This window comes from Bombus huntii, chromosome 6 (assembly GCF_024542735.1).
Source record: "Bombus huntii isolate Logan2020A chromosome 6, iyBomHunt1.1, whole genome shotgun sequence".
NCBI classification, from domain to species: Eukaryota; Metazoa; Arthropoda; class Insecta; order Hymenoptera; family Apidae; genus Bombus; species Bombus huntii.
Window position 1 is genome coordinate 16,764,483 of NC_066243.1, and position 23,702 is coordinate 16,788,184.

The following is a 23,702-nucleotide window of genomic DNA, read 5'->3' on the forward strand; positions in this document are numbered from 1 at the left end:
ATCAGGTAGGATTCGAAAGACGGTTCGTGCTCTCTAGTTCGTGTCGATATTCCGAGTGAGGCGGTGGGATGGCTCGTATCGACGGGAAAGAGCCGAGAGCTTGACAGAAGCGGACAGTATCAGGTGGAAGGGAGTACATAGAGTATAGAGGGAGAGCACCCCCTTCGAGTACGGCCCTGCAACGTGCCCACCCAATAAGGGTGCGTAGTCGGCGGCGCTCAGTCTCGTCGGAACGGTCAGTGAGGTAGGAGGTTTTGTTCCCGTAATATTAGAGTGTCGCGTGCCGGCCGCACTGCGGCCGTGCCTCTTGCTCTTCTCGAACGGTCCATACAACACGTCTCAAATAAGAAGTGACGCGCATCTTTTCACGCGTTTTAATTTCTCCAACGTGGAATCGTCGAGTAACCGTTCGATTCACGGAGAAGTTGATCGAGATCGGCGGATTTCGGTACTTTCGAAGCGTAAGAAGAGATCGTAACTGATGGAGGATGACGTTCGATGGAAAGCAAGGTAAAGCATTACTTCGAATACGTTCCTTCCGAGACCCCAATTCCTTAACGTTCGTTATTCCACCGAAAGCTTGACAATCGGCAAACAATCACTTCCCTACACTTTACTCATTTATGGACAAATGACCGCCGTTCGGATCAGATTTGTCTCCTAGCATCCGAACATACGACTTTCTCTCTACTACATACTATATAAACGAAATCTTATTGGCGATTGTATCGCCTCTTACCTCCTAGAAAAGAATCTTAATACCGTAATCTTATTAACGTGACGATAAAAGCGGCGATACTGTGATATGGAATATTTGGAGAATAACGCAGGTTAAAGGTTGTACAATAGACGGTGGGTCGTTGCAATACGATGCGTCGACGCGTAAAAGCTGCCGTCGTCGTTGCATCCGTTTTTTTTGTCCGAGAGAGAAAAAGCACGTAAACGAACGTAGACGGACAACTTCAGTTCGGCATGGTAAGTGTGGTAACCGTCGTTTGCGCGGTTTTCCGAATCCAGTGCGCTCGAGTCCGTCGCACGCTAGCCATTATCGTTACATAACCTATATACGTTTGCGAACGCGGACCAATTCCACACGAGGAGAACACCTAGGACGGGACGGTATGGAAGAAGCAAAAGGTTCGTCGCGATTTTCCAGTTATTCAAACGGTTGATCGGACGCGGTGTAAATATCTACGAGTCTCGAAGGAATTTTGAACAAAGAAACGAAAATAGATTTCGCGTCGCGTTCCATAGAACGAAGGACCAATCAGTTTCAGCCGCTTCGAGAGCGACCGCGTCTACGGAACATAGAAACTATAAAAATGCTTGTTCCCTCGTTTTCTGCTTTCCTTTCTTTTTATCAAGCAGCAACTCCGCCATAACTTTTCGCTAGATATCGTTTCATTGTTTGCGCTCCTCTGGATAGGAGTCGAATTTCCAGGAAATATTTTCGCGGATAAACATGGAAAGGCAGAGAGAGAGAGAGAGAGAGAGAGAGAGAGAGAGAGAGAGAGAGAGAGAGAGAGAGAGAGAGAGAGAGAGAAAGAGAGTTCGCTCTATCGCGAGTAAGACAACTCGGGGAACGATTAACGTTACCGAGAGTCGTGTCGAAGGGTAGAATATCTTCTTCGAGAATAATACGTAGTCGAGATACTCGATGAACGCGTTCTATCGTGCGATACGGCACGGCTCTCGCGGCCGGAAACGCGAGCCGACGTGCGATATCATTTGTTCCCGGGAACATCGCGCGCTAAGGCGTGGCGTTTCTCGAAAGGCAAAGAAATAAAAAGGCCGAACGAAGAAAGACTCGCCAAGAGTTCATCAGTCTGAAAATTTCGTACAGAAGTCTACTCGAAGCAAAGTGGTGACAGACAGGAAATGATCGTCACCCGAATCAGCTTGCGAAGGAAACGCTCAAAGAGGAAACACAAAAGGGAGAAGACAAGTGCGAACGGGATAAGACAGTCCGCGGTAGGGGTAGTGGTGTATAATCGATTCGCGGTGTGCTTTATTTCGAAGATTCGCATTCGTCGGAGTTGAGAAAGGCGAGACTAAGATTCTCCTTCTACGTATCTATTCGTAACGCGAGTCTGATGAGTGCGAGCCGTCGCATCACGCGTCATGCGACCAATAGATACGGGCGAGCGAATGGATGGATGGATTATTTTTGGTCACGAGGATCCTCGTGGAGGGTAGTTGGCTCGAATTAGCCGTTCCGATAGAGGGTGCGCCGACAACTGGAGCAAAGGGGACGCCTTTTGCTATTTCTCTCGGCCTCCATCCCGATTAACGTTTCGTTTAAAGTTGCTAACGAGTCGTGTAAAACTTAAAATAAATTGCTCTTGCGACTCTCGATCGTTTGTGTTTGAGCTCGTCGATTGATGGAAGAAAAGTCATTCTACATACGTATACGGTACGTATATTGAGGATCGTTCTCTCGTTTTAGGCTTTCGATAAACCGAACCAAAGCTCTCGAAGAAAGCCGGGCAAGGTCGAAAAGTATTGGAATACAGGCGTCTACGCACGACGAGTATCTACGTACTGGCGAGTCGCCAACCGACCGTCGATCGTTCCAATCGTTTCGTATATTTTTCTAACGCGCATATTTTCACCTCACGCCATTGTCACGAGAATCTTTCGGGGAGAAAACCGTGTTCTAGCAAGGGAATACCCGTCATCTTTTGTTCCAATGAACCAAACGAACCTACAAATTAGCTTTTCATTTTATCGAGATACCAACGTTAATCGGAATTAGATACACGAGCGAACGATCGACGGTCGAATCGTTTCGCGTTGTATTCCTCCTAATCCCAATTCGGACATTCGAATAGTAGCGACGCGACTTCTTAAGTTCGCGCCTTCTTCGAGAACAAAGTTACGCGTAACGTTTTATTTTATAGCTTGATTTACGATACAGCGAAATATCCCAAATCGAGTGACTACGTAACGATGACTGTACCGTTGTGAGAACTCTCGGCCGTTCGACGATTTTCCGCCTGGGACCGAACCAAGCTTTACCTCGTGTCCTTGACACTGACCGAGGTTTGTCATTTCCTCTTCTCTTTATATTTTTCCCCAGTCGCGGATCCAGTCGTTTTCCTAACAAAGCAAACTTTTCTCACTGTGTCGCATCGACCGATTTCGCAACGAAATTCACTAAACAGTCGATGATCATGGTCGGTAATTACGATTTAGAAAGCTGTCGCCATCTTGGATTTCGATGATTTTTTTAACACGTTGTAGAAATCAACAGTCCGAACAACATTTTGCTTCGCGTGTTACTACCGGATTCTTTTAGTTCTTGGATATTTGAAAAAATCTATCGGTACCATTCCAGTGAATTTTGTCCGTTTTCGAGGTATTTGCAAAAAATTGTCGATATTACTACAGTGAAGTCCGCCTATGATAATTGTGCATCCGTGACAGCGTATGCGTTAGTATTGGTTTGCCGGTCACCGTGAGGCAACCGGATAGAATGACACCTAACCCGGGCCTATATAAACTATAAACAAAAGATAAGAATTAGGTTTGGTTTAGGCGTGTTACTTCATCCAGTCGCCGCGAGACGCGCATACGCTCTACGAACGCACAATTATCATAGGCGAACTTCGCTGCAGTAATATCGATAATTTTTTGCAAATACCTCGAAAACTAAACCGAGCGGCGGTTATATGTACAGGAAAATGACATTCGGAATCGTATATTAAATATATTAAATTACACGTCGCATATATTAAAAAAATGATCGACATTCAAGATGGCAGTAAACTTTCTAAATAATTACCTCAGAGTCAGCGCACTTGTGACCGCGTTATCACGGAGTTACATAATTTTGGCAACCGTCCAACTCGAGCGGAACAAGTCGTTTAGGTTAGAAACAAACGCGCGGTTGCGATCGCTTATGTGCCCGTGAACCGTCGTCGATGACTCACGGTGTTAACGTTATTACGTACTCGGAATTGTATTTATGTATAGATAATATAAGCGATATGGATCGAGCGCAACTCGATCGATCGCGCTGTGCGACTTCTCGCGAAACAAACGCGAGATACGCTTCCGTGAAGAAACATAGTCGTCGGAGGTATCAGGAATGCAATGGCAACGGCAACCGGGAGAAGGAGCTGGCGCGCCGGATCGATCCGGGCGGTCAACGAGCAAACCGATCGAGACTCGAACCGTGAAATCGCGGCGACCGACTTGTTTTGTTCCTCGTTCGAGTTTACGCCTGAAAGGGAAATGTTTCGAGAAAACGCGGGGGTGGTGATGAGCGAGGGTCGAGCCGCGGCATGTCGTTCGGACGAGAAAACAGATCTCGTGAAAAACGAACGTTGCTTGGATCGATCGATCGATCGATCGATGGGATCGACCCGTAGATCCCCCGGCGGGGGTTGCCTGGGACGAGAGCTGCGAGAGTTGCCATGGCGACCAACGTTTGCCCCGGCACGGTCGTGGTCGCTACCTCCGCTGCTCTCCGTACCGCCCACGCGGCTGCTCGATCGAACCCTTTCCGAATCCCATCTTTCTAGCTAGCCGTTAGCCGGTACTCGCTTTTTCGCGTCTCTTCCGCTCGTCTACCAGTCGCGATCTCTCCGGGCCCACGACTACTTTTTCTCGAGAACCTCGCGTTCCCTTTCTCCCGTTCTCGATTCCTCGAGAAGACCGCGGTATCGCATCGACTCGCTTCGCGCTGTCGCCACAGTCTGCCGAAAGCGGCTCCGCATTTCCAGAATTATCGTACGCTCGCGCGTTAGCTCGCTCGCGCGAGAAAATTATAATCAACAACGGGTCGATTATTTTTATCGTAGCGAGCGACGTTGCGTCTTAATCGAATTAATCGCATCATCGTTAAGCGTACGCCGATCGCACTCTGACCTCTTCGCTGTTCGACGCGCGATCGAAGGGTTAAGGACCGCGCTTCTTTCTTTATACGCGCCTCACAACGATAACGTCGCATCGATTCGATCCACCTTTTTCTTCCTCTTCTCGGAATATCGTTGCACGCTACCGCGCTCTACCTTCGATGTCTTTCTTCGCCGTCGGAAATACGATGTCAGTTTGCGAATGCGTCCAACGAAATCCAAGTCTTCCCGTTGGGCAAAATAAATGCTGCTAGTTCTCGAGAACGCCATCCCTTGCAACTAACAACGTAATCCACGAAAAAATGTAAACTCCGACTCTAAATTCAAGCGAAAGTCGTAACCGCGAGCTCGCCGGCTTTGTATCCTACGACTAGACGACGAAGATGAAACCACCGTATAGCGTAGCGTGGCGGATCGTCCATTGTCTTGGTCGATTGTTTTCTCCTTACGTTTCTCGTTCGGCGTGCGTTCCTCTTTCGTCCAGCCTAGCACAATGGAACGACGCTCGAACAACAACGCACGTCGTGCTGCGCCGTTTTCTCCGAGTCGACGATTTTTTCGAAATGGCGAACCTCGACTTCGCAATTTTTTAATCGCGTTAACCCGCGCGCCTCCCGTTCGTCGCTGTGCTCTCTTTCGCGAAATATCGCAAACGGAAGTCCGCTTGCCTTCTTTCTCTGCCTCTTTTACTACGATTCCCTGTATCTCGGAATCGTCTAGCCCCACTGGTTCCTTTTTCTTCGCTAACCGAGATAGGTTAACGCTTAGGCAGCAGATGGCGTTGTTGGCGCTGCGTCGAAAACAAGCGGCAGCTTTCTTCACCCTTTTCGCGATCCGAATTTCTTCTCTTTTTTTATTCGCGCATCTTTCGCGCCCTTCGTTAGCTTCTCCTTCGACTTTTCTTTTTTTCGCGTAAAATTTCGCCGCTGCTCGAAGAAAGATGTGTCATATCCATAATAACGATAAGCCGTAAAACATAGACATAATTTTCTTGCCGAACGCCTCATCGAGAGAAATCTTTCAAGGTCGTCGAGAGGAACGGTAGTCGATCGATAAAGTCGATTCGGGTTTTGAACGAAACTAAACAGACGACAGCTTTCTGCGAACATCGCGCATCGAGGCGGACGAAACGAGCAACGTTACAATGCCGCTGGCCGTGCATGCTCATGGTTCGATTCTCCTTTTGAAATTGAGTTTTTCGTGGTGGGCGATCAGGACACAAAGCCGAAACAATCTAAGTATGCTTCTCTCGCGTTTTGTTTCAGATCTGTTGGGTCGCATCGTCGAGGAATGGACAAGGTGCGAGGAGAACAAGCAACGCGTCGGCCTTGCACGCTAATCGGACGAACGGCGGCAGGCTAGAAATTGGCGAGAACAGGAAACGTTCGCGAGCTTCCGGAAACTTTGTTCGGCTCGATCGCTCTAGGCTGGCTTGCTCGCGAAATGGATCGATTCTCGTCATCGCCGTCGATGACGTCGTCAGCGTCGTCGCCGTCAGCGCCGATGTCACCACCGCCGTGATCGAACGCGAGTCGAATTCGACGATCCCGCAACAGACCTGCAATCTCCAACACGGCGGGAGGACAGCTGATCTTTGAACGAAGCCTCGCTCACCGTTGGCCGATCACCGTCGCGCATCATGTTTGGAACGAAACTGCGCACATGGATGGAAGCACATATCGTGCGATCGAAAAAGAAAAAGGACCGAAAGGGCAAGGGGGAAAAGGGTTTCGACTCCAATTCCAATTCTCCTCGAAACGGGTCTCACAGGTCTCCCGCGTTGCACCAAGTGAGTATGTTTCGACGTGGACCGTACGAAACCCTCTTTTGGTGTTGTTTTGCCGCGACGGTCTCCTCCACTCTCTCAAAGGTGAAAACGAGAGTCGCGGAGCAGCAAACGAGCGAAGAGACGAGAGACGGGCAACGGCATCGCACTCTCTCTCTCTCTCTCTCTCTCTCTCTCTCTCTCTCTCTTTCTCTCACCTTCTGCTTTCGTCGACTCGCTTTCCTCTAGCAGCCAACTGCTATCCAATTAGACCGGTATACCGATTGTACACGGGAGTCGACTCTTGCGCTTTACCAGATCGCTTCCATCGCGCAACTCTCTTCCATATCAGCCTTCGCGCGATTTTCCGCCCCTCCTCGATTTCGGAAGAACCGTGAGAACGATTGCCGACTTTGGATTGTCTGGATTCGCAGGTTCATCCGGTAGATTCGCCGTCGAGGAACGTGGACGAAATTCGATTGCACGGAGAGGATGGTAATCGGTGCGGTACCGTGACCGCGTCCTCTGGTACGTCCGCGGGCACCGGTAGCGTCAACCTCTCTTCTCCGGAAAGCGCCTACAGTACCGGATACTCGACGGACGGTACCTCACCCGGGACCAGTTATCCGCCGGAATATTACATCAACATCAGGACCGGAACCCATTACTTTCAGAGTAACGCGAACGTCAATGCCGGCACAGCCACAGGCAACTACAGTAACAACAACAACAACAACAACAACAACAACAACAACAGTAGCAGCAAGAACAATAACAATAATAACAACGGCAGACCGAAGAAACCGAGCGATTCGTCGGATTTGCCGGTCGCCTCCGCTTCTTTGCTCTCAGGACGCAGCAGACATGGAAGGTTCGAGGGCAACGTCGAACCTTCCGTTTCTGGCTGTGTCACGATGTTCTCCGCGGCAACCACGACGATGGACAAGTTGGGGAAAGACGTGGTTCGATCCAACGAGTACGGGAGGACGAGTAAGGTAGGTATCCCGATCGGGATCCGTTGTCGTTGGTCACGCAGGGCAGTTTCAACGGAGAGGAACGGACTCGCGTCTTCGTCCTTTTTAGATATCGACTCGACGGACGTTGCAAAGTGACGCGATACGCTTTGCCAAACAGATCGGCGATCGTCTTCCGCAAGAGGATCTATCGGTACAACGATCGGCGCTACCGAAGGAGAGGCGGACCGAGGAATCCTTCTCAGCGGAATCTTCGAGGAGCAATTTGACCGAGCCACCGCCGCCTTCCTCCATACCGCCGCCATTGCTCTCACCGACCGTTCAATCGCCGCGCGAACGCTCGCGAATCCGGACGAATCCGTGGCTGTCGGCCAACTCTTCCGGCTCGAGTACCACCACCACCGGCTTCAAATCGAGGTTGAATATCGACGATACCAGCAGCGGTTCTGGCCTGAAGCTCACGGAGTCGTCTGGAAGCGCGAGTGACGTAAACGCGAGCAGCGCGCGAGTAGGACGAGCCAGAAGAGAATCGAAACAGGAGAGTCTCAGCGCCGGAAGGAGTCCGTTAGTATATAGCAGAGTTTTCTTTGCCTCTCGAATTCCGCCGCCGAAACGGCACGATCGCCGATCTTTCTTCGAATCGAAATCTTTTTCGTAGGATAAATCAAAATTGGAGAATAGCATCTGGCATGGAGATTCGGCCAAAGATAGCTTTATCCGTGCAAAGACGCAACAGCAGCAGTAGCAGCACCAGTAGCGGCAGTAGCACTAACAGCAGCAGCAGCAGCAGCAGCAGCGACGGCGGTAGCAACGTAAGCAGCGTTGCCGGTAGCAACGGCACCGGCGGTAGTAGCAGCAACGACAACGAGGACGGAAATAGGAACGGGAATGAGAAGGAAAATGGAAACGGAAACGGTAATAGAAAAGGTTCGTCCGCGTCGTCGATCACGCGAAGCGCCAGGTCATCCGAAGACGATATCACCTTGAACGAGATGATGGGCAAATTCGACGAAAGTTACGTTTACGAGAAGGAGACGGACATTTTGTCGGACAGCGATCCGACCGATTGCGAGGACTACATCGAATCTCTGTCTGATCTGGACGCCGTTAGAGACGGTGCCGATGAAAACGATCCTCTCGGCAACGATGACTTCGACTATATCGACAACGGTTCGTTCCTCGATCTCGACAATCTCGATTGCACCGGACGTTTCACCAACACCGGACACTGTACTTATTTCGCGTTCGCCGGCGAACTCGCTCGACGGAGCAGCAGACTGCGTGAGTCGTTGATGAAGCGAAGGAACAGGGACGACGCGGCGACGGCGGCCGCGGCCGCGATGCTTCAGAGGTATGTGCATGCGCAAATTCTATTTCCTGTCGGCGATGAAACGCGTCGCGCCTCTGTTCGCAGAACGATCAGCGCGAAGAATACCGCGAAGAAGCAAACAGCGCGACACAAGAAGCAACCAACGGACGAGAAGCAGCAGCAGTCGAGCGAAAAACGGAAAAAGAGATGCTCGCAGCGCAGGAAACCGAATTTCGACAAACGCGATCCGAATACCAGCGTAATAGGAGGAGTCGTTGGTCGCAATAACGACCGTAACGGCGACGACGACGACGACAACAACGACGATGACGAAGAAACGGCGGCGAACTTGAACCGCGTGCTGGTCGAGAGAATGCTGCTTAAAAACTCGGGCTTCAATCAGGGTAGTAGAAGCGTCGGTGGTACACCGATTTGTTTGCGTCGCAAGAAACAAAATTGCGACGTGAACAAAAATTTGTCACCGCTCCGATCGACCGACGAACGATCGTCTGCCGGCGGCCGGCTCGTCACCGGTGATCTCGATGTCGTCAAGAGACGTTCCAATTCGGTACGCGCGCGCGCTCTAATTTCTACCTATCTACGTATATCGGCCTATCCTACGTATACCGATTATACCGATATATCGGTCCTCTTTTTTTTTCTTTCGATCTACAGGTGAGCTACGTGAACGGAAACCTCGTCAGGCGGCGGCTAACTACCACCGACAACAACACCTATATGGCAACGTTCGCCTCCGAGATCGCTCTGATCGAGGCCGATAAGGAAGCGGACAAAAAGTATCGAGAATTGATCCTCGAGGCAGAGAACATTCTGGTGAACATGCAAAAGAATCAGACCAGCCTACCCATCGTACCATCGCCCTCCCGAAAGTTTCACAACGGACTGACGAACAAACGGGTCGAACTCATCAAAAATACAGAACTGAATATCGAACTTGCCCTCTCCAAGAGTAGAAACTCGCAGCCGGAATTGCAGAGTGGCAGCATCAGGGATCTCGAGCATACCAGTCCCAAGAGGCAGCAGTTCGTTCAACCATGTTCCCCGATGCGACGATTCGTCGAGCGAAACGTTTCCCCACCGGTGCCCGGTGCCACGGCAGCCACGTGCCAATCGACCTCGATCAAATGCACCATCGACTCCCCTCTCGTTTCGAGAAGAAAGGCGACGGCGACGATGAGCCAACGGCAGTCACCCGATAAAAGTATGCTTCGTTGCTTTCGGCCGAGAGTTTACGAGAATCAGGATCCCGACGACTACGATGGACGGCGAGTGAACACGATGATGGCGTCCACGACCGATTCACCATCGACGGTGACAATGTTCAATTGCAACGGTATCGTCGGTTCGGATCAGTGCGCCACGCGCTCTCGAACTTGCCCTTACCTCGTCGACAGGCCTCGCTGCGCCTTTTTATCGCACACAGATTCTTTCCCCGGAATAAGTCGAAGAGAACTTCGCACCTCGAGATCGTCGCTCAACGCCGTAACCAAGGAGGAGGGAGTAACGTCGAGTTCCTCGGACTCGGAGGACAGATGCGACGTCAGGAGGCGAGCACCTCTAATGACTTTCAGGTTAGCGTGTCGAACGCCACATCCTTGACACCCACGTTCCCCCGTATCCGCCGATTTTGTTAGAGGCACCAGTTTTAAAGAATGCTCTTTTTTTATCCTTGCAGGTCAGTCGATATGGGTCCCATAAAAGAAGGATCCTCCTATTGCCCGCAAAGCGAGCCGGTCAAAAGGAAAGTGTACGCAGGCAGTGCTACCTATGGCAGGATACAAAAAACTTTAGGGGAGCACGTCACGTTGAGAAATTCGGACGGGGATACCGCCACCGACGATACCGGTAAGCAGCCCATACGATAAGTCGTGACAAGTATAGACAACTATCTACTACGCTACCCTTGTCGTTCACAGATGATTCGAGGAGATCTCTGAAAGAGAAAGTGGCTAGGCTTCGACAAGAACGGTTGGCCGCAAACGCGTCCGTAAACGCTCAGGATTCGCAGATCTTCCAGCATCAATTGTCCCGACTGCGAAGGCAAATGCTGATGCAAACGATCGAGGGCCTGAAGCGAAGTCTCGAGGATCAGTCCGCGACTTTGAAGCAGACGTGTTTGGAACCGGTAATGACCGATCGATTGCCCTGAACCGATCGCGAAATCGAAAAGAATCGACATCTCCTCGTAAAATTGGCTCGCGATCGGCGAATCCGGCCGGTCGTGTCGCTGTGGAACAATCACGACGACGACAACAACGACGACGGCGACGACGATTCGCGCATCGAAGATCATCGAGCGACGATCCGCGACCAACAACTTAGGCGCGGCGCACGGTTACGCTCTTCTTCGTGTAACGTTCTGCCGAATTATAACATGTGATGCCCACGAAACGCGTCGAGTCACCGTGAAACGACGATGATCGACGCGAACTAGCCGAATTTCTATCTATCTATTCGTTTAGAAGGGAATCGATCTATTTTTCTGCCTGTTTATACACGGTAAGGGAGTCAAAATTAAGAATATGAAATATTTTCTGGGCATTGTTCTCGCGTTTTTTGCTCGACGTGTTAAAAATGATTACGCCGCCGCGACTGTACGTGATCCCTTCGAGTCGTTTCAGGAAGAATCGCATCCAGTGGAACAAAACCGAGAAACGTCTTTTTCAATTTGCCGTTCTTACGATCAATTTGCTCTTATCGCGATTCGTTTTCTTTGTCTTTTATTTTTTCTTTTTTTTTTTTTCAATTTGTCTTTTAACTTAACGATCACAAACGATTCGCGTACTTTCACGGGCCTATTCGTAGATTAATTCTCGCGTCGACAGCATCCACCGGTATCCCAATTTTCTCGTACATATACATATATTAAACTCGTAATGTTCCTATTTCTACTTCATACTTGCTACTTCCGAAGATAAACTGTCAAAGTCACAACGGACTAGGAGCAAAGTTGTCGTCGATTCCGTCGGTCGGTCGGAACAAACATTTCCCGTTAGTATACCAAAGATAATAATCTAGCACGGTAGTATAGAATCGTTTAGTTGATAATAGCATCATATGCTATATAGACGTTCATAATATTAGAAAGCTACTACTAGAACGTTTTCTTCTGAGTTTCGTAGAAAAATGATATTGATTCGCGTGGAGAAATCGTCGAGAGATCTTCCAAGATCGTCAGAATCGAATTCTTACCGTCGACGATCAGTTCGATTCGTTGCATAAAATATAATTCTGTTTCGCTGGTTCGGCGCCGATGATATTCAACTCTGACGGTCTAATAGACGAAAAATACTTTCAGTCACGGTGATATTTTTGTGAGAATAGACTGATAGCGTTATCGACATATTATATCTTTAGACTTAAGCGTTCGATGACAATTATTTCTTTGTGATTTACATATACGTTTCGAGTTCTCTCTCTCTCGGTAAGAGACGACAGTTCGTAATACGCGCACAATATTTATGTTTGTGTTAGATGTGCTAGAGACCATAGTAAAAGATGTTAGAGAACAATAGTGGTAGCGAATACTAGTACGCTAGCTAGTTAGCCAGTTATCGACTATACAATGTCGTAATATCGTTTTTTTTTTTTTTTTTTTTTTTTTTTTTTTTTTTTTTTTTTTTTTTTTTTTTTTTTTTTTTTTGATCCTCTCTTGTGATTTATTTTGCCCGTTTCGTTGGGCACTGTGATTGCAACTTTCTTAGCCAGTTTTAAAGTTAACGCCGTAACACGTGAAATACCTATTAATTTCACAGTGAATCACGGTTGGCTCAGGTCAATTCATTCGCAACTTTTATACCCGATACGTGTGTATCTATACACTTGTATACATATACACACATATATGTATATATGTTTAATTTTTCGTTCGAGAAGATTTAATTTCTACTTTATTTTTACTTTATACAAGTAAACGAATATTGTTATCATCATTGCCATCATCAACATCGTCATCATCGTTATTATCATCATTGCCATCATCAACATCGTCATCGTTATTATCATCATTGCCATTATTATTATGACTATAATTTTCTTACGCGGAGAAGCTCGTTCCGGTCTGAATTAGCGTAAACGTGATATGTCAAGTATATGCTGATACGTTACTACGAAAATTTCCTAACTGAATATTGTTGTTTAGTATGACAACTTTATATTACTATTATCACCATCATCGTCATCGTCATTCGTCATTATCGTTACTATTACTAGTACTATTATTATTGTTTAGCAGTATCATCGTCATCGTCTTTATGGTTTTCATTACCTTAACTAATTAAGTAGACCGAAACATTCCGAAGGTAAGTACGCACTAAAGAACGAGTTCTAATCGCATAGCTGACTAGTCTTGTTCAAACTCTTCTATGGCTTGTTGATTGGTTAACGAATAAAATTTTCAACCTCCCCCCTGCTAACGCGCAATGCTAGTCACCCGGTTATTCAGGTGCAGGGTATAATCGGCAATTTTCAATCAACTTGGAAGAGTTATAAAATTATTGTTGCAAATTTCCTCTGTACTAAACCATTTACGAGGTTAAATGGTCTTTTTTTATATGATTATGAATAAATTATATTACGTCGTTGGAAATGTGCATTCGTTTACCTTGGTATTCTTTCCTACACGATTTAACGATGTCGCTAATAGCGGCAGATCGTCTTACTTTTTCTTTGCCTAGCTTATAGTAGTAGCAATAGTAAGTATCTATCCTGTTCGTATTATAAATATGTATTTATTATATCATAGTAGATTTGTGTATACATGAATGTGCAAGAACGTGTAAATCATATTCTACGTTTTCAATGGCAACAAACAAATAGCTTTTTATTATCTAGATTAGAAAATTACAAATTTCAAATCGATATAGGCACCTTTGAATGTCTCTGCTTACATAAGTATTTAAATATATGTATGCACAATATATGCGCAGATTACACATGTATGTACATTGAAACAAATTGTTTAACAGAATACCATTAAAGTAGAGTATCAGCTTAGTAGTGAAAAGATGAGCAAACAAGGAAAAGACACAAAGCTAAAAGAGAATCTATCGCCTCTATTTTTGTAAAATTTATATTGAATTCAAAGTATTTCTATTTTTCGTAGAGTATCCCATTATGTGTGAATCGATTGCAGTAACAACAAGCACGTAAAACTTATTATTTCATTCTTTCAAATCTGTGTTCTATTTCATAAATTCCAACAGGTTCTTTAATCTTGTCGCAATAATCAGCCCACTCTCCTTCGCTTAAATCTATATCTGTAAATACTTTTCCATCGTTTACGGCTTTGGCAGTCCATCCTTCTCTTGCTGAGAAATCACTAGGTTCGAGGCCCCGACAATCGAATATCGCTATCGTTTGGAATTTCTCCTGATCGTTCGCGAGAAACGATTTGATGGAATCCTCCAAGATGCTCATGGAATTTTCGCGAGAACAAAGTTTGCATTTGCTCGCAAAGTGATTCACTGAGTTTCCTCTTTGACTTGGAATGGACTCGCTCAAAGATACATAATTCCATTTTTCTGATACTTCGCCACAATTGCAGCAAGTAAATTTGAGGTACCATCTAAATTCTGTTCCCGATGGCTTCAGTTCCTCTATATTTTCTAACGTAGCTTTTATCTGAAATGCTATCTTTACCATTCTGATAAGATCTAGCTCTCTCCCTTTTACGACAGTTCCACGCGTGCCTTGATGTTTCCTATATTATTATATGTATATGTATATTTGTTAAAATAATATAACCTTATTGAGGTTATGTTACAAACGAATGATTCGTAAATGTACAAACGATATTTCTCTCCATACAATTAATTGCACAAGTAACAACACATGGACGCTTCTACACAAATTGTCTCGTGTTATACTATACTGTCAATCGAGAGCTACTTTTAAACCAAGTATTATAAACGTATCGTAAATAGTTAAAGTATAATTTTTGAATCGTGTATGTGCGCATGAGTACAATACCCGTTGGTAATGTAGAAAATGATTTAACAAATATTCTACAATTTAGTTTTTCATCTATAATCGTACATTTATTCAGTGTACATTTATTATTACACGAGTTAGTGCTTTGGAAATGGTCTAATCAGGTCTCGTACAAAATCGTTGCAGTGATCACGTAGCCTGGATATTTATGAATAGCGGACAAAAGAAATAAGCATGAGACGAACAACTTTTCTCTCTGCAGTTTGTTTTTATATCCTAACCACGTATTCGAATGCAGAAGATATTTTAGGTTGTGGTGGATTTTTGAAAAGTCACGCCGATATCGATTTTGCTAAAGTACAAATAAAGTTGTGAGTAGTTTATCGAGCAGTTCCTGACCGAATCAAATTACAACACAAATTACGACAGATAATGACTTAAACTTTCAATCTATTTAGATATACAAAATCTGGTAGCCTCAAAGATTCTACAGAGTGTGCCCCTAACAATGGATATTATTTCCTTCCTTTATACGATAAAGGGGAATACGTTTTGAAGGTAATAAGAAACAATATAAGAAAACTTCATAATAACCTGTTGTTTAATGTATATTAATGAAAGAAATTAATTAAAGCCATTGTATCTAGTTTTGAATATTAGTTTTCTGTTTATATATATTTAGGTGGATCCACCTAGAGGATGGAGTTTCGAACCTACAGAAATTTTATTGGTCGTAGATGGAACTACAGATGCCTGCAGTGAAGGCAAAGATATTAATTTTACCTTCAAAGGTTTTGGTATCACGGGCAAGGTAAACTATCCGTGTGAAATACATTTTATACAAAATCTAATATATATATGGAGCGATGAAAATTATTCTATGAATTATTGGCAGTATCGTTAAGAAATGTAATACGATTTAGGTTATCAGTTTAGGATCGGATTCTGGTCCTAAAGGTGTTACAGTATCATTGTATAAAGAAAGCAACAAGCAAGTTCCTGTTGGTACAACGGTTACCATGGAAGGTGGTATATTTTATTTTACCCCAGTACAACCTGGACAATATGTACTTGTTGCGTCTCATCCCGTGTGAGTATCATCAGGTTTGACTTAATTGTGTTACGAGACACGTCACATTGTGTTACTTTATTCTTTAGATGGATGTTGAAAGTAAATACCGTGAAAGTAACAGTACGAGAAGGCAACACAGAACTTCCTGATGGTAGTCTGGTAATTTATGGATACGATGTGAGCGGTCGAGTTACCAGCGAAGAAGAAGCAGTTAGCGGCGTAACATTTGTATTGTTTGGAGTAAGAGTTTCTTATATTTTTCTTTCTGATATTTTTCATGTGCACCTTGCAAAATTAACAAAATTTGATCTATTTGTCTTGCGTTTGCTTAGAACGGTGTAGCTAGGAATTGCGCAACGACACCTATAAGTAAAGATCTCGAATCTAGAAAGCCACTTTGTCATGTTGCATCGGATAAAAGTGGTAAATTCATGTTTCCAAGTTTATCACCTGGCGAATATAAACTTGTTCCGTATTATATCGGTGCTCAAACTAAATTTGATGTTCAACCGCCTGAATTGTCGTTCAAAGTGAATCACAGCAGCGTCCTATTACGTCAAGGATTTAAAGTTACCGGTTTTACGGTAAATGGTATCGTCCGTACCGCTATCAATGGAGATCCTTTGCCAGGAGCGAAAGTTTTACTTTCTCAAAAGCAAATCGCTATAACGAATGAACACGGAAAATATGTATTGGATAATATAAAAGCCGGTCAATATATTTTGAAAGCTGAAAGCGGTACGCCAAGTTTAATCTTAATTATTGCCTTTCTGCGGAAAATGCGAATTTCAGTTATTTATCTTGCGTTTCACTTCCTATAACGCTCAGAGGACTTACTGTTCAATGACAAATCGGTCAAGATCTCTCCCAATTCTCCGGAACTTCCCGTTTTGATACCAGCAGCGTATAAAGTTCGTGGCAAAGTTACTTTATCGGCAGAGGGAGGTTTAGATCATCGAAAAGTTTTCATCCAGAATACGGCTACCACGTTTACCAAAGAAATTGGAATAGATACAATAACAGGTGAATTTTCCGCCTATCTCACTCCTGATACGTATCAATTAAGCGTTATTGTAAGTGCGGAAGAGAGAGCTAAAGGTCTACAGTAAGTTCATTGTCGTTGGCTTTTTGCCTTTTTATTCAACTTTCTCGATATCTCTTGACATTGATATGTTTTCAGATTTTTCCCACTGCAACAAACCATCTACGTGTCGTCCCGACCGGTGGGCAACATTAACTTCTTACAATTAAAAGCTACGTTAACAGGAACGGTAAAGTGTTTACCAGAAACCGATTGCAGTCAAGCATCCGTAACGTTGAAGGTACTGGACGGTATCACGATAAAAACAATTCAAACAAAAGGTTAGATTTTGTTTTACCTTATACCTATCTGATGGTTGATCTCTTGCTTTTGGAAATTCTGCGACAATAAGCATGCGTTGAAATAAAAAAATAAATTTTATTTCACACTTCAACGATACGGGACACTATAGAACAATATTACAACGCGTTCTTATTGTCGTGGTCATATCGGGTAATTGATCCACTCGATACTACCGTTTTGTCTGTAAAGTTTCCTTTGATCATGCAGCTGGCCAATACCAATTTACGGACGTATTACCCGGCCATTACGAGGTGTTAATAGACAATGATGTTTTTTGTTGGGCGAATCCCAGCTATAGAATTTCTGTAACTTCAGAACGATCTGAATTACCGCCCTTCGAACAAACTGGATTTTCTGCTACTTTCATATCTTCTCACGACACCACGGTTGAATATTCGAAAGCAGATGAATTGAAAAAATTAACGTTAGCTCTGAACAAAGGAAGCACAAAGCATTGCGTATCAGAACCTGGAATGTATACATTTACGCCAAAGAGTTGCCACGTTTATGAGAAATCGTCTCACACATGGGATACGAACACTGTTTCGCCTATTTTATTACATTCGACGGAGCATAGTCATATAGGAAACATTTTAAGTCAATCCGCATTAGATGGAATTAAAGTAAAAATCGAGAATGCAGCGGGCGAGGTTATAATGTAAGCGAGCACGTGCCGTATTTTTATACAACTTTATTGTATCTTCACATTTCACATCTGACTCTACGTTAATGTTTGCGTCATTTCTATTACATAGGCTTGGTCCATTGAAATCAACGCGTCACGAAGATTTGTATAAATATGAATTCGAATTTAAGGCAAAAACAGATAACGTTTATACAATAACACCGTTATCAAATATCCTTCTATTCAGTCCGGCATCACTGAAGGTATTAGGTGTGAACGATTGCCAAGACGATATTGCTACGTTCGTGGGCGACTTAGGGAAGGTGAGTGCTGTAATTGTTCGCTTAAAGTGCTCAAATGCGTTCGCTCAAATTCCTTGTCACGATCGGGGTACATGTTATCATTTACACCTTGCTGCTTTATCGTACAGATAATTGCTGGTAGAATCAATCCACCACTGGAAGGAGTTACCGTGAAAATATTTGGTAATGACAAAGCTGTACCTATACACACGCTGGACACACAAGAAGATGGAACGTACAGTATTGGTCCTTTGGATGGGAAAGTAGAATACAGGTGCGCATGCTTCATTCCATATGTTTTTTCTAATTCATTCGTTTATAATTCTTCGCTGTTTGTTTATCCAGCGTTACTGCGGAGAAAGAAGGATTTGTGATCACTGGGCCTGATTCCAGCGGAGTATTTGCAGCTCACAAATTGGCTGAAATCATAGTACAGGTTTCCGATCAAGCTGACAATGTTTCTCTACAGGTACGTACGAGTCTGGGGCGACTAAACTCGATAGCGAATTATGGAGTTGGGTTTGATTATTGCGATATATAGGGTGTCCTGTTGTCATTGTCTGGTGAACAAAGTTATCGAAAGAACAGCATTACCGGCGAGAATGGGAAATTAATCTTCAATTCTTTGTCCCCTGGCGAATACTATTTGAGACCCATGATGAAGGAATACCGTTTCGATCCTCCATCGAAAATGATCAAAGTCGTTGAAGGTGCCACGGTAAAGATAAATCTATACGGGAAAAAGGTCGCGTTTAGCGCGTACGGTTCCGTGACATCGCTAAATGGTGAACCTGAAGCCGGGTTGCTAGTCGAAGTTCAGGGCCAAGGAGACTGTGATAACCTTCAAGAAGAGGCGACCACGGAGGAGAACGGTAGCTTTCGAATCCGGGGGCTTCAGCCAGCGGTAAGCGAAATCTCTGCTTGTAATTTAAATTTATTCGCTTTTTACGTTTTTGTCACGATCAAGGGATTCGTCCTTTCAAAAGAGTTTCAACAACAACTTTGAAAGCAACTTGTCGTCCTTTCTTTCGTACAGTGTACCTACGCATTCCGTCTGAAACCGAACGCCGAAGTTAACGCGCACATTCAACGTACCAGTCCCACCTCAACGTCAATACAAACTTCGTCGGACATTCGAGGTCTTCGATTGGTTGCGTTTCACCCTATAGCGCGTACCGACGTCTCGGTACACGTCCTGTCGATGCAACCAGAACACTATCGTACATTGAAGGTAAAACTATGCAGGGAAGATACACCCGATTCTCCGATACACACGTCAAGATTAAATACTCAGCAGTTGAGCAAGGTCGGTAGCGCTTACAATGCTGGTTTCCTGGTCCATTTGCCTCCGTTGCAGGCAGACGGTAAAAAGTACTTTGTGCAATTAGAATCTTCATTGTCTCATGCGTTACACAAGTATAGAACCATACCCTTTTATTTCGAGGCGAATTCATCGTTCAAGTATGTAAAATTAACATTCAACGCGGAACGTAAGGTCGATCATAGTGACATGAATCAAACGTCCGTAGTCGCGTTACCTTTTATCATGTTTATCGCAGTGGCGTTTTTCAATCGGGAAAAATTATGGTTGTGGCTGAACGCTTTAATCGAAAGGTGGCCAAAACCGGCGCCGATTTCGAGAAGCCCGATACAAGCTGTTCCTGTCGATCCGAGAGCGGACGATATCATAGTCGAACAAATAATGAATATTAACAAAAGGAAAACCAAACCACGCAAGGCGTAATTATTAGCGATTTTTCGATCGTTCCGCGATATTTTCAGTAGCGTTACGATGATTAATGCGCTCGCGAACGCGATACGATCTCTTGTCGATCGATGATCGATCTCGTTGCATTTTATATGTACTGTGTACATTATGTGCGTGGATCGATTTAGCGAATACCGCTTTATCGGAATACTTGGCGCCGTAAATGCATACGCCGACTTTCAAGATGAAATGTTCGTTACTGCGTTTCTGAAGTATATATGTCACTTTCATAGATAATTATATTTTTATTATGCTGATATAATAAACGTAATTTTACTTTGCTACGTTCCGGTGCAATAACGATTGTCCAAACGATAACATCGTACTTCTATGGCGATCACGGAGCAATAAACGCCTAGAAAACAAAAGATAAAAAGCTTTTTCATAAGAATAACTTGCGCTATCTTGGCGTACTTACTATAGGATTGACGTTGTACATGCATTTCATAAACATGAAAGTTTTTTCGCATTTATCTTCTGCGTCTAAAAAAAATAATTATCAAGATAATAGATCTATAACAGATAAACTCGCGGTCGTTACAATCGATGGAATACTTACCGACGTCCTTGCAACTATCGACCATTTCATTACCTATTTCTTTGTAAACATTTGGAATTACTTGTTTCAGTATGTTGTATCTTATTTTACCATTCTTGTCTATCTGTACTATGCAAAACGACAACACTGTTTTATAGGAAACGCGATATTATGGTCTAGCTAAGAAATACAATGCAACAACATCGAACTTTACCATGTTAAACTTTTCCAGAACGCATTTAAAGTAACACTTCAGATTCTCATCTTCAGGAAATTCCCCGTATTCCGTACCTTCGATGGCCTCTGTAAAAGAAAGTCGTCGTTAGATTTAAACGACGAAGAGAAACGACATAGAAAAACAAAGGATCTGTGGAAAGTGTAGCTACGCATTTCGCCAACTTACCAAGCGTCGTCTTACTTTCGACGATACACTTCTTTCTATGTACGGATGTCATTCTCCTGAAGTCGTCGGGATCCGACTTGTTCGTAGAACATTCGGGTTATTTCCATTAAGAATGTAAAAAAAAATAGCGAATCGAGATACCTATTACAATACTTACGGATATGGTACCTCCGTGGACGAGAACGAATTGCAACGTTAGAAGACAAATCAAAGACACGCAAACTGCCGCGGCTCTCATTTCTCCGGTAATTCGTTGCCGTCGATGAAAATATTACAAACTCGACCACGCACGTCAGGAACGTCGAAGACACCAGAGTCAACTCTATACCGGCGCTACGAATTCGTACCATTTATAGACGTCCACTTATCACCACAACCGGCTAAAAGGATCGGTTGGCGTAATTTCGGATTCATACGCCGTACAATTATTTGATTTTACTCGGCAAACAAACACGCCGCCTTCTTCGTCGGATGTTTATCTAATGATAGCGTCTAAACGCTAAAGGAGATGTTAAGCCCCAAACAACAATAGACATTTAGCGTAAATACAGCCGTGTAAATTGCAAGAAAGGCAGAATTATCGAACTCGTAGCCAGCGGACGGTAAAATACAGGCTAACGCAAAACGTTCAATTAATGTTCGAATTTCGTGCAATCGAGCATGTTCCTAGCTACTTTAATTACTTCCTGCTATGCAACGAATAGACCTCGAGATTGCACGAACAAACTGACCATTTTCTATATAAGGGAAACGATGCATGTTGTCTAGGCAACATCTTACGGATAGCAAGATCATCGGATGTTGTTTCGATTCGAAAAAGAAAATGCGTCACGACAATACGCGTTACTCGAACGAAGCGTATTTCGTTCGCAGGCCATTCCTTTCATTCGTATCGCGCGCATTTAATCGCGACCTCAATTGGCAATTGGATCATCCGAGCATCGGAAGTCGCGATCAACTGGATAGTTTGAACGATCACACCAGTTTCGTATCCAGGTCTCGACACCAGGTTTCAGCGATATATAACCGAGGCGGACGGATAGGGAACAGAGTCGGAAACGTTGATGTGGTGGAAACTGTAAGACAAAAGTAACGCGATAGACTAATGTCTCTTTCTTTTATTAACGTTTCGTACAGAAAGCCGTCTACTCGTTTCAATGGGTAACAATTCTGTTAGGTGATAAGGCGAAACACAATTCAACGCCAGCTTCGATTCGTTCGATGAGATAGTTGCATCGCTTCCTTCCGATCTCGTCTCTTCTTCGATTCGAATGAAACTCGGTTAAAAGAGATAGTAGGTCTGAAACACAGGCGCAAACAAGTGGCTGACAAGATCAAAACGATAAACGAAACTGTCGTTCGTCGAATCAGAATTGTGTACTCACCCGCGGAGATGATTCCGCGTAACATTTGTTAAACCTGTACGCGTACTCGCAATTGTCACCTTTAGCTAAAAGAACGATCGATTAACGACCGAAATGACCGTGCAGGATCCGATTAATCGTATGCCATCGAGATAAAACTGATGGAGTGTTGTTGTTTCACATAAGTGATGGTTTTGGGAAATGAATGTACAGGAAGGAACAAAGAGAGGTTTCGATCGAGAGGTTTCGATCGATCATTAAGACGAAAAATATAACAAATAGAATATAGATACCCAAATATTTACCGATCCCCTTGCACTCGCTGATCGCTTTCTGCACCTCTGCCCTGTAAGCTGGTATTCTTTGGAAAAACGTGAGCATGCCGTTCAAGCTGAGTTCTCTCTTGTCATCGACTAGCCCGAATTGTTCCCACAAACAGTACATGTAACACTGCGAACCAAAGAGAGAGCGCTTCTTTCTTTTCCGCTGAATAAGTTGCCCAAAACCGCGGACATACCGCGACACACCGACTTGCCAACTTTACCAATGTATTATTACCTTCAATTGACGTGTTTCGGGCCACTGACCATTCCTCACTGCCTCTATATCCACTGAAACAGGCAACAACCAAATTAGACTAATTTATTTATTAATTAAACGACGCGTCATTCGATCGCTACTCGACGGTCCTACCTGTCGCCACGCCTGTTTGCGTTTGACAAGCATTCACCACGCTAGCTGCCGTTGCGATCATTTCGTCCGAAACGAAACTCGGTCGCGTCTATGAAACATATTTTTCTTATCGTTAATCCTCTCGAGTTCGAGTCAGATCGAAATAATTACTGTCTATCTATATAAATCTATCCGTTTCTTTTTCCTTTCCTTGCATGCATATCCTTAGCCAAAGCTCGATGCGCGCGCGATCGCCACCGCGACCGCGCGACCATCGCTCTTCCTACTTCTTTCGAATTTCACAAGTAAAAATAAACATCAAATAGATCGAAACAGCATCGATTGCGAAGAACAAGATGGAAAGAGAATATTTTAAACGTGATATGATGTATTACGTACCCCACAACGAACTACTGGCAACCGAATCCAACAGACGATCAACAAGCTCAACAATACCGTGTAATTCATGGTTCGTATCTGATATCGGAACGATATAAGTCGGAAAGAAATGTCGGAACGACTGATTTCCAATCGAAGCTAATCACGAATGAAATAACGTGATCTGGACGACCCGACGTTACGTTCGGAGGGCGAGAAAGAGTAACGACGATTAGCGATGTCGGTGAGCGCGAGGGCGCGACTGAACGTCTACGGTCGACGGCGATGGATCGACCGAACAAGGGGGAGATCTCTCCACCTCGAAATCTCATGTCGC

At 44.5% G+C, this 23,702-nt stretch overlaps 5 protein-coding genes across 10 annotated transcripts; 2 read left to right on the top strand and 3 right to left on the bottom strand.

Moving 5' to 3' along the window:
* Positions 1–209: 209 nt before the first annotated feature.
* LOC126866252 (probable serine/threonine-protein kinase DDB_G0278845) lies at positions 210–13,516 on the top strand. 3 transcript variants are annotated; one of them, XR_007689824.1, is made up of 10 exons: positions 210–510; positions 6,125–6,648; positions 7,059–7,619; positions 7,759–8,162; positions 8,257–8,949; positions 9,013–9,475; positions 9,583–10,499; positions 10,604–10,773; positions 10,845–11,427; positions 11,843–13,516. XR_007689824.1 is itself a non-coding variant. In XM_050619588.1 (9 exons), the coding sequence occupies exons 2-9, from the start codon at positions 6,499–6,501 to the stop codon at positions 11,075–11,077; spliced, it is 3,591 nt and encodes a 1,196-aa protein (XP_050475545.1). In that variant the 5' UTR covers positions 210–510; positions 6,125–6,498; the 3' UTR covers positions 11,078–13,516. The 3 variants fall into 3 exon arrangements, 2 of the variants coding, with proteins under 2 accessions (XP_050475545.1, XP_050475546.1); XM_050619588.1 differs by having other exon boundaries at positions 10,845–13,516; XM_050619589.1 differs by lacking the exon at positions 210–510 and adding an exon at positions 5,865–6,028 and having other exon boundaries at positions 10,845–13,516.
* Positions 11,849–20,294, top strand: LOC126866253 (nodal modulator 3). 2 transcript variants are annotated; one of them, XM_050619591.1, is made up of 14 exons: positions 11,849–11,919; positions 15,318–15,417; positions 15,542–15,670; positions 15,783–15,949; positions 16,018–16,171; positions 16,264–16,669; positions 16,760–17,036; positions 17,112–17,293; positions 17,523–17,973; positions 18,071–18,263; positions 18,371–18,516; positions 18,588–18,711; positions 18,784–19,146; positions 19,279–20,294. In XM_050619591.1, exons 4-14 carry the CDS (start codon positions 15,879–15,881, stop codon positions 19,984–19,986), a joined length of 3,075 nt encoding a protein of 1,024 aa, XP_050475548.1. In that variant the 5' UTR covers positions 11,849–11,919; positions 15,318–15,417; positions 15,542–15,670; positions 15,783–15,878; the 3' UTR covers positions 19,987–20,294. The 2 variants fall into 2 exon arrangements, with proteins under 2 accessions (XP_050475548.1, XP_050475547.1); XM_050619590.1 differs by lacking the exon at positions 11,849–11,919 and adding an exon at positions 14,960–15,230.
* Positions 12,505–14,883, bottom strand: LOC126866277 (CXXC motif containing zinc binding protein). Its single transcript, XM_050619656.1, has one exon. It carries the CDS (start codon positions 14,569–14,571, stop codon positions 14,086–14,088), a length of 486 nt encoding a protein of 161 aa, XP_050475613.1. The 5' UTR covers positions 14,572–14,883; the 3' UTR covers positions 12,505–14,085.
* On the bottom strand, positions 20,225–21,903 carry LOC126866280 (general odorant-binding protein 83a-like). Of its 2 annotated transcripts, XM_050619667.1 has the most exons (6): positions 21,109–21,903; positions 20,952–21,027; positions 20,763–20,851; positions 20,570–20,672; positions 20,429–20,493; positions 20,225–20,365 (listed from the first exon to the last, which is right to left on the bottom strand). In XM_050619667.1, the coding sequence occupies exons 1-6, from the start codon at positions 21,187–21,189 to the stop codon at positions 20,348–20,350; spliced, it is 432 nt and encodes a 143-aa protein (XP_050475624.1). In that variant the 5' UTR covers positions 21,190–21,903; the 3' UTR covers positions 20,225–20,347. The 2 variants fall into 2 exon arrangements, with proteins under 2 accessions (XP_050475624.1, XP_050475623.1); XM_050619666.1 differs by lacking the exon at positions 20,225–20,365 and having other exon boundaries at positions 20,409–20,672.
* Positions 21,904–22,054: 151 nt separating this feature from the next.
* Positions 22,055–23,633, bottom strand: LOC126866278 (general odorant-binding protein 69a-like). 2 transcript variants are annotated; one of them, XM_050619658.1, is made up of 6 exons: positions 23,387–23,633; positions 23,009–23,096; positions 22,874–22,926; positions 22,621–22,765; positions 22,337–22,401; positions 22,055–22,251 (listed from the first exon to the last, which is right to left on the bottom strand). In XM_050619658.1, the coding sequence occupies exons 1-6, from the start codon at positions 23,453–23,455 to the stop codon at positions 22,234–22,236; spliced, it is 438 nt and encodes a 145-aa protein (XP_050475615.1). In that variant the 5' UTR covers positions 23,456–23,633; the 3' UTR covers positions 22,055–22,233. The 2 variants fall into 2 exon arrangements, with proteins under 2 accessions (XP_050475615.1, XP_050475614.1); XM_050619657.1 differs by having other exon boundaries at positions 22,609–22,765; positions 23,387–23,631.
* Between the last annotated feature and the right edge of the window lie 69 nt (positions 23,634–23,702).